General features: G+C 38.9%; 1 protein-coding gene across 3 annotated transcripts in view; it reads left to right on the plus strand.

Annotated features, from left to right (window-relative positions):
* The window catches only part of LOC126272884 (carcinine transporter), a 414,147-nt gene that overhangs the window by 293,718 nt on the left and 105,016 nt on the right, over positions 1–15,413 (plus strand). For all 3 annotated transcript variants that reach the window (XM_049976130.1, XM_049976131.1, XM_049976132.1), the window contains one exon: positions 6,065–6,279. In XM_049976130.1, the coding sequence (XP_049832087.1) occupies positions 6,065–6,279 (215 nt within the window). The remainder of the gene's footprint in view (positions 1–6,064; positions 6,280–15,413) is intronic.

The raw sequence follows: 15,413 nt of genomic DNA on the forward strand, positions 1-15,413 counted from the left end.
CTGAATCACCTCACTGCCTACCTGGACCTACCTAACTGGTTTCCACCTCCAGTATCCTTCCTGCCCCACCACAGTGCATTCCACATGCTTTGTTGCCCAGATAGCATTCACCGAGAGATGGGCATCTATCCATCAGCAATATCCTCGCACATGTGTGACATCTGAATGCACCACACACCATGTCACACACCCATGCCCAATCTATGCCAGATCATTTCAGTGAGTTTTACCATACATTTAAAGACATGTACATCCATGTAACCCTTCTATTTAAGGCCTGGCTCTAGCAAGTATTGAGTAATGAGGGAAACTTTAGAGCTCTTCTAAGATTTAGAACTGACACTGGAGACATGCAACTAAAACATCACCCTGTGACCACTAGAGTGAACGCCACTTACATAAGTAAAACAACGTGCAACGAACTTAGTTCATGCTGTGAAACAGCGATGTTGTCGAGAATACTAGAGGAAATCAAAGATTCTCGTTATTACAGCATAATCTTCAATGAGACTAGAGACATAGCGCACATCGCCCAACTGAGTTTAGCTGCAACATACATTATTGGTGACTGCTAATTACACGAAATATTTTTGGGTTTCGTTGACATCCATAAAGACAATGATTGTAGTGGAAACATTGATGATGGACCTCAGGAGAGTGAAGATGAGGAGCGTAGCATCACTGGTGAAATATTATGTTCTATGATTTTAAGGAGAATGGAAAGCCTTTCTCTGTCACTGGAGAACTGTGTGTGTATAGGCTGTGATGGTTGCTCAGTTTTGAAGAGTCACCTAAAACACTCACTGCAGTCATATTGTCAAATGAGATGGGTTGAGCAACATGATGCTGTTATTCAATTCGCAGCCAACCTCAGAGCAGTTTGCAAAGTTCTTAAAGAAGTACAGTGTTGGAGGGATAGAACAACGGCTGCCAAAGCCGATATTCTCCTTCGAGCTCTCTCTAACTGCAAGTTTTTTATCACTCTGTTTACACTGAGTGACATTATGAACATAACACATCCAGTAAGCAAAATCTTACAAGACCCTAGATTGGATGTCGCGATGGCAAAAACAAAGTTAGCTTTGACGCTCAAGGTGTATGACGGCATGAGAGCTAATGCTGATAGCCACTTTGCTTGTATTGTTGAAGGCAGTTGCGGAAGAGTTACACGTGGAGATGTGTTCCTGGTCTTATAGGCAGACAAAGGCACAGGGAAAACTGCAATCATAATGATGATGCTATGACATATTGGAAAAGAATTGTTTTTATTCCAGCTGGACCATATTATGAGTGACGTGAGAGAATGTTTTGCTGAATTCTTTTGCCCTCACAACTACTGAAACATGATGGTAATTATAAACTGTTCTACTGGGTAAATATCTATCCAGTGTGCAATCAACTATTCATTTAATCTCGAGCCAGAGTTCCTCTACATGCTCCTGACCTGTGCTAAAAGTTTGAAGTTCCTCATTGAGTTATGACATTACTGACTTTGTATCTAGTTTACTGAACATGTATATTTTTCTGCATGTTTTAGTTCTCATTTTGTTCTTTTGTAATCATTGTTGCCACAACTGTGTCATGATCACTAATACCAGTTTTGATGTGGACATCCTCAAAGTGGTCAGATCTGTTTGTTGCCATTAGATCCAACAGATTTTCATCATGAGTAGGGTTTTTAGCTACCTGTTCTAGATAGTTTTCAGACATGGCATTTAGTAAAGTTTCACAGGATGTCTTATCATACCCACCATTAACAAAACTGTAACTTTCCCAATTAATTGTTAGATGATGAAAGTCTCCACTGATTATTACAGAGTGATTTGGGGAACTTATGTACAAGTGAACTGATTTTTCTCTGAAGTTTTCGGTAACATCAAGAGATGAGTTTGGTGGTGATAGAAGGATCCAATTATCATTTTATGCCCACTCCTGATACTGAGCATTGCCCAAAAAACTTCAGTTTCAATCTCGGTGGATTTGAGTTTTTTGTCAACTGCAACTGACACACCACCTCCATTTCCCATTTGCCTATCCTTTTGATATACACTTATTAAATTTTCCCCAAAAGTCTCACTGCCATCAATTTCAGGTTTCAGCCAGCTTTCTGTACCAAATTGAAGAAAACTTGAAATCAGCAACGGTCATCTTAACTGTGATTCGGAGGTCTCAGTCTCATAGATCTCCATTGGTAATGGTACATTTCCTCTCTTGAGCAGCTCTGAATGATTCATATCTCAAAAAAAATTTCTGTGAAGAACTGTTGTTAATGTTATTTAGTCAAGTTTATGGGTTTGTTAGTTTGTGATTGGGGGGGGGGGGGGGGGCAACCACTACAGTAAATCTTTCAAATAATTTTTCTTTCACAGTTTCGCAAGCTTCATTTTGGTGTGTATTTATTACATTGTGTAAGTCTTTCTTCCATGTATACAGTTCACAATCAGATTTTATAAAGCAAAACCAGGTTTTCACAGTGCCTAACATCAAGTGTTGCCCAAATTCCTCGATTTTGAGCTCCACCTCGCAGATGGCTACTTTAGTACCTCCATCTATATCAGACTTACCAACCAGCAGCAGCTCCTCCCTATTCCTTACCACGAAGTCCCTTCCACACAGCCTAGCTACCCGTAGCCGTTGCATCTCTAGTGATGAGCATTTCCTCTTGAAATATACCAAGGACCTCACTGAGGCCTTCACAGACTGTAATTGCCCTCCCAACATTTTATGACAACAGATCTCCTGTGCCTTATCTCTCTAGTCACCCACCACCTCCCAAAGTCCCACCATCTGGCCACAGAGGAGCATTCCCCTCACTACTCAGTACCATACAGTACTGGAGCAACTGAATCACTCTCTCCACCAGGATTTCCACTCCCTCCCATTGTGCCCTGAAATGAGGAATGTTCTACCCACTATCCTCCCCACCTCTCACACAGTGGTACCCTGCCACCCACTGAATCTACACATTATCCTCGTCCATTGCTACACAACCCATGCTTCCAACCCTTTGCCTCATGGCTCATATCTCTGTAATAGATCCACATGCAAGACCTGTCTCATACATCCTTCCACCAACACCTACTCCAGTCTGGTCACAAGTATCACCTATCCCATCACAGGCAAGGCTACCTCTGAAACCAGTCATGTGATCTACAACCACTGTGCTTTGTTCTACACAGGCATGCCAACCAACAAGCTGTCTGTCCACATGAATGGCCACTGACAAACTGTGGCCAAGAATCAGCTGGAGATCCAGTTGCTGAGCATTCTGCCCTATACAACAGTCTTCATTTTAATGACTGCTTCACAGCCTGTGCCATCTGAATTCTTCGTGCCAACAACAGCTTTTCTGAATTGCTTAGGTGAAAACTCTCTCTGCAATATATCCTACATTATCACAACCCCCCTGGCCTCAACTTCATTAATCATTGTCCCTTAGTCATTTATCCCCTTCTGTGTACCCACTCCACAGCCTTCTATTTCACAATTGCAGGCATAGTATTTTTACTTCTCTCTTTTACCTTTATTCACCCCCACCCCCACCCATCCTACAACCTCCTGACTGCACCTAGGTGCCCTATCCTCTCTCCACATTGACACTATATGCTCCACAAACAGCACTTTATTGTCCCACACCCATACCCTGCTCTCCCTTCTCCTCCCTGCCCCAACCTCCTCCTACCCCCCACCACCCAGATTGCTGCTCCCATCATGTGCTGCACAGTTGCTCACAGTCTGGTCCCAGCACAGACAGTGATTATGGGTGTGTGAGCTGCATTTGAATGAATGTGTGTGTATGTTGTCTATTCCAGAAGAAGGCCTTCTGTGTTTAGTAGTCCTTTTGTTGTGCCCATCTGTGACTCAACATCTCTGCTATATGGTGAGTAGCAATATATTCTTTTCATAAAATTGTCGAGTTCAATAAATACTAATTCAGTTTTATTCCCGCAAAAGCAACTGGTACATATTATGGAAATTAAATGAGTTGCAAATCTGGGTGAACAATAGCAGCGGACAACTGTTTCAGAAAAACTATCAACAACAACTGAAATTCAAAAACTGAAATCCAGTTTGCAAATTATGATTCTGTTTTATTCCTGCACTGGTACATATTATGGAAATTAAATGAGTTGCAAATTTGGGTGAACAATAACTGTGAACAACTGTTTCAGAAAAACAACAACTGAAATTCAAAAACTATCAACAAAAACTGAAATTCAGTTTACAAATTATGATTCTGCTGAGTTGTGTTATCTGTTTAACGACGCACTGTCAACCAAGGATATGTCCATATTCTGTCCACTACAGCTCTGGTAGTGATGTTCCTTTCTCCAGTTGCATGGCAAGCTATAATTTTGGCAATTTTCACCATTTTTTAACACTTGCAGCGTGTTTTAGCAACTAAAATTTTGACAGGGTTTTTCTTTCGCCATATTCTTCCTGTATAAAAAATTTCAAGGCGTCTTCAAACGTGTCAGGTTGGGCCATTCCCTGGTGAGCTGCTTTAATTTTTGGCTATATTTATTGTTCAGCTTATCTATTTGACTGTTGAAATTTATTTGCAGGTTTCCTGTGACAGAATTTATTTGTTACATCATTGAAATGAACATTTCACTAACAGAACTGAACTTTTCACTAACTTTGTAAATCTGACCTATATGGGCTCTGAGTTTTCTGCTGGACATTGAATCATTATTGTTCTTAATGACGTCTTGACTTCATGATCGAATCTGGTTGAAGAAATATTTGCAGTTACAAAAAATAAGGAAATGCACTGCTATGTTCACTTGGCTTTGATGTCCTCCATTAAGTGTGCTGCTTCTGCTGTTGTCTGCTGCATGGTTAAACTGTTGTTTCTGTTGTCTTCTGTATGTTTTCTGTTACCACCATTCTTACACTGCTAAGCATGAGTATTGCACTACTGTTCTAATGCACACTAGTCCAATATTTTTCCAATGTATGAGTGCCATCTCAACTGTTCAGTCCCTGTGGACTTCTGCAAATAACCTGATCCCACACAAGACCACCCAGATATGAAAATCCTACCATTCAGTAGTTAGAACAGATCATTACTTAAACCTTCATTTTCTCATTTGCTACCTCCTGCTGTCTGTAATTGAATATAGGTGAAACAGTTACAGGCAGGTATAGTTAATAAATTACACAGACAATATGAGCTTTTAGGTTAAACACACACTCCAAAATCAGTATTTACCAATGACTGAAAGATCGATAAAAGTGCTTAAACTCATGCAGCCATTATACAGTAGCAACACCAATAGCTGTGTGGTCAGCATGACAGAACATCAATCCTAAGGAGCATGACAGAATGTCAATCCTAAGGGCCCGGGTTTGGAGATTTTCTCTGCTGTGGGACTGGGTGTTGTGTTGTCCTAATCAACATCATTTCATCCCCATCGATGTGCAAGTTGCTGAAGTGGCATCAAATTGAAAGACTTGCACCCAGTGAACTGTCTACCCGATGGCAGGCCCTAGTCACATGACAACACCAAACTGGCATGTAACAATTTAAATTACACCTTCCACTCATACTGAAGGATTTTAAAAATCCTTCGACTAAGTGCCACTCATCTGACAACGGCACCTCCCTAAGGCCTTCCAGTTACAAAATGCCTACGTCGTGCTTGCAGGTACCTGTGAAACCTTCTCTGCTCTCTCTCCAGAAGTCTCACACATTCCAACTGCCAACTACATTTCAAACATTCACCAGAGGACTTAAACACTTTCTGAATTAAAATTCTTTCAATGTACGGTACAAAACATTTTTAACCATTTTTGTGGGATGTAACTAATAAATTAAACTAAGATTAAGTTAATTTAGCTATAAATAGACATTTATGATATAAATGTTCAGCATGTAGCCATTTGTTCACTGAGTAGGTTAAGAAATTTATATTAGTCATGTAGCAAATGTGACTCTACTCTTTGATTTTTAGAAAGAGGCTCTCAACAACTGATCTAAATTTTCTGATTATGTGATCAGATTCCTTTAAGAAATAGATCAATTTTTGGATCTGTGTTTATGATTGACTTTTGTTTCCAGGTTTTCAAATGAGCTAGTGTATGTGGGACTGAGTTATTATGGTCCATCTCTTGGAAGTAATGAATACACAAGCTTCCTCTTGTCATCACTGGTTGAGATACCCAGCTATTTGGCGTGCTGGGTTGTTATGGATCACTGGGGCCGCAGGTGGCCATTGTGCATCAGCATGATTGTTAGTGGAGTGAGTTGCATTGTTACAGTGCTCCTGCCCACAGGTTAGCATTTATCTAATAAACAAATTATTTATAATTAATTATCTTCAACAATTTTTTAAGTTTTAGAGACCAAATGGATATATTGTTGAGTTTCACAGTCATTTGAAGAACCGCAAAATCCAAGCACAAGGGGCTCAGTGCAGCTGATGAAACTGCCTACTTCTAAATTTTTTTCTTTGTTTTACCATTTTAAAATATATTTCTCAGTGCCCACATGATTACCTTTTTGTATTCTTCTGTAGAATATCCACAGGTCTGAGCTAGCAGTTTCCATTGGTAATGAGAGTCATGGTTAGAGGTACATGAGATGTCTTCAGCTTTGGGATGTTCATTGCTGTATCTGACAGATCGAAAGTTATTGACTTGCTTATCTGGAGTATATCTCTCCTCTCAATATCTTCTTTCTTCATTTTGTGGATTTTGACTCCTGTGCAACTTGATCTGTGCTTGAGATGAAATCGTGCTTATCTATTTCCTATACATTACCAAATAACAGAAGTCACTCTTTGAAGATGTACATATATTCTTACAACTCATACCACCTCAGAACATGCCATATAACAATTTTTGCTTTATAGATTTGTCATTCACATTAAGTATTGCAAATTAACAATGTTATGAAAAGGGTAGACTACTCACCATAAAGAAGACACTCTGAATTGCAGACAGGAGCAACAAAAAGGCTTACACACAGAGCTTTTGGCCAAAACCTTTTTCAGGTAAGGAAGGAAAACACACACATTCACACAATCAAGCACAACTCATGCACTCATGACCACTATCTCCAGCCACCTTCCCTACTTCAATCTTTGCATGCTCATTCCATTTCATATTGTTTTGCAGTATGATGCCTGAGTATTTAAATGATGTGACTGTGTCAAGCAGCACTACTAATGCTGTATTTGAACAGTTTTCCTACTCATTTGAATTAGATAAACTGTTGAATGGAATGAACAGAATAGGGACTGAGAGGAGAGATGGCATTATTTGAATAAATTTGTATCTAGATAATTATTTGAATAATTACATCATTCAAAAAAAAATTATTCTTGGATAAAAGGACTATTCCTTTCTGTGAACACAAATAATTATTCGATATTTATTATTCGTAACTTAAGTAAAGAATGCCGTAGAACACAACTCATCTTCTTTGGTTACTACATGACTAGAACTTTGCCCATGTGACCAACATTTGTTTGTGTGCCTCAGTACAGTTTCTGTTTGATAAAGTCTCAGATTACATATTAAACTACAGCTCTCTCTATGGGCTGTGGTAGACAACCTCCAAGGAGCCAATGCACTGCATCCCCACCTCTAACAACATGAGGAAGCATTCTGCGTAATTAGGCAGAGATGAGAGTGCTGCCTGTAGAGATGTGTATCAGCAGTACCTTCCTCAGTTGCATCAAGATTGCTAATGCTGTTGGGTATGGGTGTCTTCATGATATCATAGTACAGTTCTCTTGTTTTTGTACTGATAAAAAATTAGTGAACAAAGTAAGGGCTCTGTGGTTCGTAATGACCAACATGAATAGATTTTAAATCTAAAGTCTCTTAAAATGGCATAAGCCAAAGGGCACCGCAAAATTACACAAAAATATAATGATTTGTGGAATGATGTATGCCCGAAATGATCAGAAATAATGGAAAGTGTTCTAGCACTAACTCTTGAGTGAGCTTCATGTTACAAGATGGAGTAGTTTTCTGATCCAACATACATCAATACAGTCAACAGTTTTTGGATTGAAAAATTTCTTAAGTGTCACTGAGTTTGAGTACATAAACAAGCTCATAATATTGCAGTGCACTGGCCAACTTTTTATCAAATTAATGTCAACAGACAATCTGAAAACTTTTTCACCTTTATACACCAAATACAGAAATTAGAGCTACTGTAGCACTGTCTTTCCCATGATTTAAATACACATAGTTCACCTGTACTGCTGCTCATGATGAAGGGTGGATTCAGGTTCATAATGAAATACAGATTTATGATAGCCAAAGAAGTGCTGAAGACATCAGATGGTGAGTTTCGATTGAAGTTGTGGGAGAATAAGAGTTTATTTTTATTTTTTTATTTTGAATGGGCTTTGGAGGTGAAGCTGATGTGAAATCACTACGAAATCATTTGTCAAAAGCTATGGTGGAATTGATTACTTCTGAAATTTTTGCTTAAGTACATTACTGGCTATTAAAATTGCTACACGACACCACGAAGATGAAATGCTACAGACATGAAATTTAACCAACAGGAAGAAGATGCTGTTATATGCAAATGATTAGCTTTTCAGAGCATTTACACAAGGTTGGCACTGGTGGTGACACCTACAACGTGCTGACATATACAAACAGCAGTTGACTGGCGTTGCCTAGTGAAATGTTGTTGTGATGGCTCGTGTAAGGAGGAGAAATGCGTACCATCATATTTCTGACTTTGATAAAGGTCGGATTGTAGCCTATCGCAATTGCTGTTTATCGTATCGCGACATTGCTGCTTGCGTTAGTCGAGATCCAATGACTGTTAGCAGAATATGGTATCGGTGACTACAGGAGGGTAATACGGAATGCCGTGCTAGATCCCAATGGCCTCATATCACTAGCAGTTGAGATGACAGGCATCTTATCCACATGGCTGTAACAGATCGTGCAGCCACATCTCGATTCCTGAGTCAACAGATGCGGACGTTTGCAAGACAACAACCATCTGCATGAACAGTTCAACGACGTTTGCAGCAGCATGGACTATCAGCTCAGAGACCATGGCTGCAGTTACCCTTGACACTGCATCACAGACAGGAGCACCTGTGATGGCATACTCAATGATAAACCTGGGTGCATGAATGGCAAACCGTCATTTTTTTGGATGAATCCAGGTTCTGTTTACAGCATCATAATGGTCACATCCGTGTTCGGCGACATCACAGTGAATGCACATTGGAAGCATGTATTCATGATCAGCCCCCATGAACCATGGACCTTACCGTTGGAGGGGAGGCTTGTGTGCCTCGGTTATACAGATGGCCATACCGAAGTTACAACCACAGCGGAGGGGTATCTCTTGAGAGGCCAGAAAACGTGTGGTTCCTGAAGAGGGGCACCATCCTTTTCAGTAGTTGCAGGGGCAACAGTCTGGATGATTGACTGATCTGGCCTTGTAACACTAACCAAAACGGCCTTGCCGTGCTGGTACTGCAAACGGCTGAAAGCAAGGGGAAACTACGAGCTGTAATTTTTCCCAAGGGCATGCAGCTTTACTGTATGGTTAAATGATGATGATGTCCTCTTGGGTAAAATATTCTCCCATTCGGATCTCCGGGCGGGGACTACTCAAGACGACGTTGTTATCAGGAGAAAGAAAACTGGCATTCTACGGATTGGAGCATGGAATGTCAGATCCCTTAATCGAGCAGGTAGGTTAGAAAATTTAAAAACGGAAATGGATAGGTTAAAGTCAGATATAGTGGGAATTAGTGAAGTTCGGTGGCAGGAGGAACAAGACTTTTGGTCAGGTGAATACAGGGTTATAAATACAAAATCAAATAGAGGTAATGCAGGAATAGGTTTAATAATGAATAAAAAAATAGAAGTTCGGGTAAGCTACTACAAACAACATAGTGAACGCATTATTGTGGCCAAGATAGACACGAAGTCCACGCCTACTACAGTAGTACAAGTTTATATGCCTACTAGCTCTGCAGATGACGAAGAAATTGATGAAATGTATGATGAGATAAAAGAAATTATTCAGATAGTGAAGGGAGACGAAAATTTAATACTCATAGGTGACTGGAATTCGAGTGTAGGAAAAGGGAGAGAAGGAAGCATAGTAGGTGAATATGGATTGGGGGTAAGAAATGAAAGAGGAAGCCGTCTGGTAGAATTTTTCACAGAGCATAACTTAATCATTGCTAACACTTGGGTTCAAGAATCATAAAAGAAGGTTGTATACATGAAAGAATCCCGGAGATACTAAAAGGTTATCAGATAGATTATATAATGGTAAGACAGAGATTTAGGAACCCCGTTTTAAATTGTAAGACATTTCCAGGGGCAGATGTGGACTCTGACCACAATCTATTGGTTATGAACTGCAGATTAAAATTGAAGAAACTGCAAAAATGTAGGAATTTAAGGAGATGGGACCTGGATAAACTGGCTAAATCAGAGGTTGTACAGAGTTTCAGGGAGAGCATAAGGGAACAATTGACAGCAGTGGGGGAAAGAAGTACAACAGAAGAAGAATGGGTAGCTCTGTGGGATGAAGTATTGATGGCAGCAGAGGATCAAGTAGGTAAAAAGATGAGGGCTAGTAGAAATCCTTGGGTAACAGAAGATATATTGAATTTAACTGATGAAAGGAGAAAATATAAAAATGCAGTAAATGAAGCATGCAAATAGGAATACAAACATCTCAAAAATGAGATCAACAGGAAGTGCAAAATGGCTAAATGAATATCAAGAGCTCAGATGGAAACCCAGTTGTAAGCAAAGAAGGGAAAGCAGAAAGATGGAAGTAGTATATAGAGGGTCTATACAAGGGCGATGTACGTGAGGACAATATTATAGAAATGGAAGAGAATGTAGATGAAGATGAAATGGGAGATACGGTACTGCGTGAAGAGTTTGACAGAGCACTGAAAGACCTGAGCTGAAACAAGGCCCTGGGAGTAGACAAAATTCCATTAGAACTACTGACGTCCTTGGGAGAGACAGTCCTGACAAAACTCTACCAACTGGTGAGGAAGATGTATGAGACAGGCGAAGTACCCTCAGACTTCAAGAAGAATATAATAATTCCAATCCCAAAGAAAGCAGGTGTTGACAGATGTGAAAATTACTGAACTATCAGTTTAATAAGTCACAACTGCAAATACTAACACCAATTCTTTACACAAAATACTAACACGAATTCTTTACAGACAAATGGAAAAACTGGTAGAAGCCGACATGGGGGAAGATCAGTTTGGATTCCGTAGAAATATTGGAACACATGAGGCATTACTGACCTTATGACTTATCTTAGAAGAAAGATTAAGGAAAGGCAAACCTACTTTTCTAGCATTTGTGGACTTAGAGAAAGCTTTTGACAATGTTAACTGGAATACTCTCTTCCAAATTCTAAAGGTGGCAGGGGTAAAATACAGGGAGCAAAAGGCTGTTTACAATTTGTACAGAAAGCAGATGGCAGTAATAAGAGTCGAGGGGCATGAAAGGGAAGCAGTGGTTGGGAAGGGAGTGAGACAGCGTTGTAGCCTATCCCTGATAGTATTCAATCTGTATATTGAGCAAGTAGTGAAAGAAACAAAAGAAAAATTCGGAGTAGGAATTAAAATCCATGGAGAAGAAATAAAAACTTTAAGGTTCGCCGATTACATTGTAATTCTGTCAGAGACAGCAAAGGACTTGGAAGAGCAGTTGAACGGAATGGCCAGTGTCTTGAAGGGAGGATATAAGATGAACATCAGCAAAAGCAAAACGAGAATAATGGAATGTAGTCGAATTAAGTCGGGCGATGCTGAGGGAATTAGATTAGGAAATGAGACACTTAAAGTAGTAAATGAGTTTTGCTATTTGGGGAGCGGAGTAACTGATGATCGCCGAAGTAGAGAGAATATAAAATGTAGACTGGCAATGGCAAGGAAAGCGTTTCTGAAGAAGGGAAATTTGTTAATATCGAGTTTAGATTTAAGTGTCAGGAAGTCGTTTCTGAAAGTATTTGTATGGAGTGTAGCCATGTATGGAAGTGAAACATGGACGATAAATAGTTTGGACAAGAAGAGAATAGAAGCTTTCGAAATATGGTGCTACAGAAGAATGCTGAAGATAAGATGGGTAAATCACATAACTAATGAGGAGGTATTGAATACAATTGGGGAGAAGAGGAGTTTGTGGCACAACTTGACGAGAAGAAGGGACCGGTTGGTAGGACATGTTCGGAGGCATCAAGGGATCACAAATTTAGCATTGGAGTGCAGCGTGGAGGGTAAAAATTGTAGAAGGAGACCAAGAGATGAATACACTAAGAAGATTCAGAAGGATGTAGGTTGCAGTAGGTACTGGGAGATGAAGAAACTTGCACAGGATAGGGTAGCATGGAAAGCTGCATCAAACCAGTCTCAGGACTGAAGACCTCAACAACAACAACAACATATTTGTGTAATACCCGGCGTGGTGCTATGGGGTGCCATTGGTTACACTTATCGGTCACCTCCTGTTCTCATTGAGAGCACTTTGAACAGTGGACGTTACATTTCAGATGTGTTATGACCCGTGGCTCTACCCTTCGATCGATCCTTGCAAAACTCTACATTTCAGCAAGATAATTCACGACTGCATGTTGTAGGTCCTGTATGGGTCTTTCTGGATACAGAAAATGTCTGACTGCTGCCCTGGCCAGCACATTATCCAGATGTCTCATCAATTGAAAATGTCTGGTCAATGGTGGCCGAGCAACTGGCTTGTCACAATACGCCAGTCACTACTTTTGATGAACTGTGGTATCGTGTTGAAGCTGCATGGGCAGCTGTATCTGTACAAGCCATCCAAGCCCTGTTTGACTTAATGCCCAGGCGTATCAAGGCCGTTATTATGGCCAGAGGTGATTGTTCTGGGTACTGATTTCTCAGGATCTATGCACCCAAATTGCGTGAAAATGTAATCACGTCAGTTCTAGTATAATATATTTATCCAATGAATACCCGTTTATCATCTGCATTTCTTCTTGGTGTAGCAATTTTAATGGCCAGTAGTGTAGATCATGATTTGAAAGTCTTGCATCATTATTCTGAAATAAGTGCAATTTTCAGAACATGTAACACTGCTAAGTTCTGATGTGTAGAACACATTTTTTTTAGTAAACTGTACTGGAAAATCTTTCAATATCAAATAAATTTTCTGCTGAGACAGTCAGAAAAAAGATGGAAATATTTTGAACACAAATCAACAGAAAGTACATTTGTTTTATAAATGACAAAGAACTTGAGCTATCAATGTGTTTGGATTTTTAAATTAATTATTATTCACAACACTTTTTACTCACACTTATAAATAAATTAATTTGAATAAATAACTTGATTTGTTATTTATGAATAACAAATAATAATTTTTATCTTTATTCATTGTTTGCCATTCTAATAAATTCTGCCCAACTCTGATTGAGGGTGAACTGAAGAAAGATGACAGTAACGAGCAGTAACGGAAATGAGATTAGTCAGAAATTGAAGGAAATGAGATAAGTCAAAAACTGAACATCAAAATTGGTGAGCAAGATGTAGATGAAGTGAAGGAATTCTGCTACCTTGGAAGCAAAATGATGCGTGACAGATGAAATAACGAGAACATAAAAAGCAAACTAGAAAAGATGAAGAGGGAATTCTTGGCCAAAAGAATTCTACTAGTACCAAATATTGGCCTTAATTTGAGGAAGAAATTTTTGAGATTGTATGTTTAGAGCACAATCATGGACCATGAGAAAATCAGAAAAGAAGAGAATTGAAGGTATGAAATGTGGTGCTATAGAAGGATGTTGAAAATTAAATGAACTGAGAAGATAAAAAATGAGCATATTCTGTGCAGAATCATCAAAGAAAGGAACAAATGGAGAACACTGACAAGATGAAGGGACAGGGTGATAGGGCATACGTTAAGACGTCATGTAATAACTTCCATGATTCTAAAGCAGGATGTATACGTGGCCAAGGAAAAAAAATTCCCTGATTTTTCCTAGTTGAAAACACACTTTCCCCCGGATGAAAATACTCTTTTTCCATGATAAGTGACAGTATACTTTTCCTCAAAGCTGTAAAACTTATCAATCCATTGAACTGTTATGGTTTTATACTTCGGTGTAGATTTTACTGGCACTTTAGAAATCAAAACTCTGGGAAAAAAACATGTTTGGACAGATGTCTGATATGCAGCAACATGCACACTGCATGTTTTTGTATTACAAAAGTATTCAGAGCATAGGACATGTGATTTAGTCATTCAATAGCAACATCACTGTTGAATAGTGTGAACACACAAATAGGAAAAGTTAATGGTTTAAATTAATATACATAGTGTTGCCACAAGAAAAGAAAAAAGCTTTCACATATAATACTGGTCTCAAAGATTAATAAGCTGCAAGAGAAGCTAAGCTTTCAAATGTAATGTTGATGTTTTTTGCACGTATTACACTTTAAGACATATCACACACATGTGCCAGTAAAATTTTTAATGACAACATAAATGTCTGATCTTCTGGGTTAGAAATTATTCTAAATGGTCATCCTATAAGAGTTGATTTTTAAATGAGAGTCAAATGCTCTGTGATTTAAGAAATTCATCATACATTCTCACCTGTAGTTCATCTTGAGTAAAAGGAAATTTACTTTGAAAGTAACGCTTTTCAAACAACCATTATTTTCCGACTTGTTAGAAATAGGTTCATTTCAGTAGTTTACAGAGAGTGTCTGATAACAGGTGTCACCGCACTTGCACAGCTACGATGAAGCAGGAAGCCTGTATGTCCATACATGCAAAACATTAAAAGATCTTACATTATGTCATAAAAGAAACAAGACATTAGAGATTACTCCAAGAGCATCAGAATTTCACGAACCTTATTAAATGCATAATTTGGCTCAAGTACATATTTGAATGTCCAGATTTGGATGCACATTTTCTTGGAGTACCAGTACTGTATTATCTCATGTTGTGGCATAATGCCAAATGTGCTAGAAGATGAAAATGTGCACTTGAAATGCAGCAAACAGATTAAACTAGCCAATAGTGTGGAATTAAGCACTTTGTTACAAATAAATTGACTGCCTCAGTGGAAAAAATTAATAAAAGCCAAATTTCTCTAACAAACCAACAAAAATATCTTCATTGTTCTGCAAGGCAATTAATGCTTGACTGTCAGAAAGGTGGAAATAAAATAAATTCTGAAATTAATAATACATTTTAGCCTTCTGTACATAAGTGAATGTATTTTAATTCACTTGATGGCTCCCAGCCACAGAAATCCATTTTGTTTTCATTTGACATGAGAGCAATAAACTAAGGGAAAAGCTAATTCATTAGTTGCAGACTATTTAGAAAGATGCGTGCTACAAAATAAACATATTTTTGAAAAGTATATTTTTAAAATT

The sequence above is a fragment of the Schistocerca gregaria genome, chromosome 5, assembly GCF_023897955.1.
Source record: "Schistocerca gregaria isolate iqSchGreg1 chromosome 5, iqSchGreg1.2, whole genome shotgun sequence".
Lineage (NCBI taxonomy): Eukaryota > Metazoa > Arthropoda > Insecta > Orthoptera > Acrididae > Schistocerca > Schistocerca gregaria.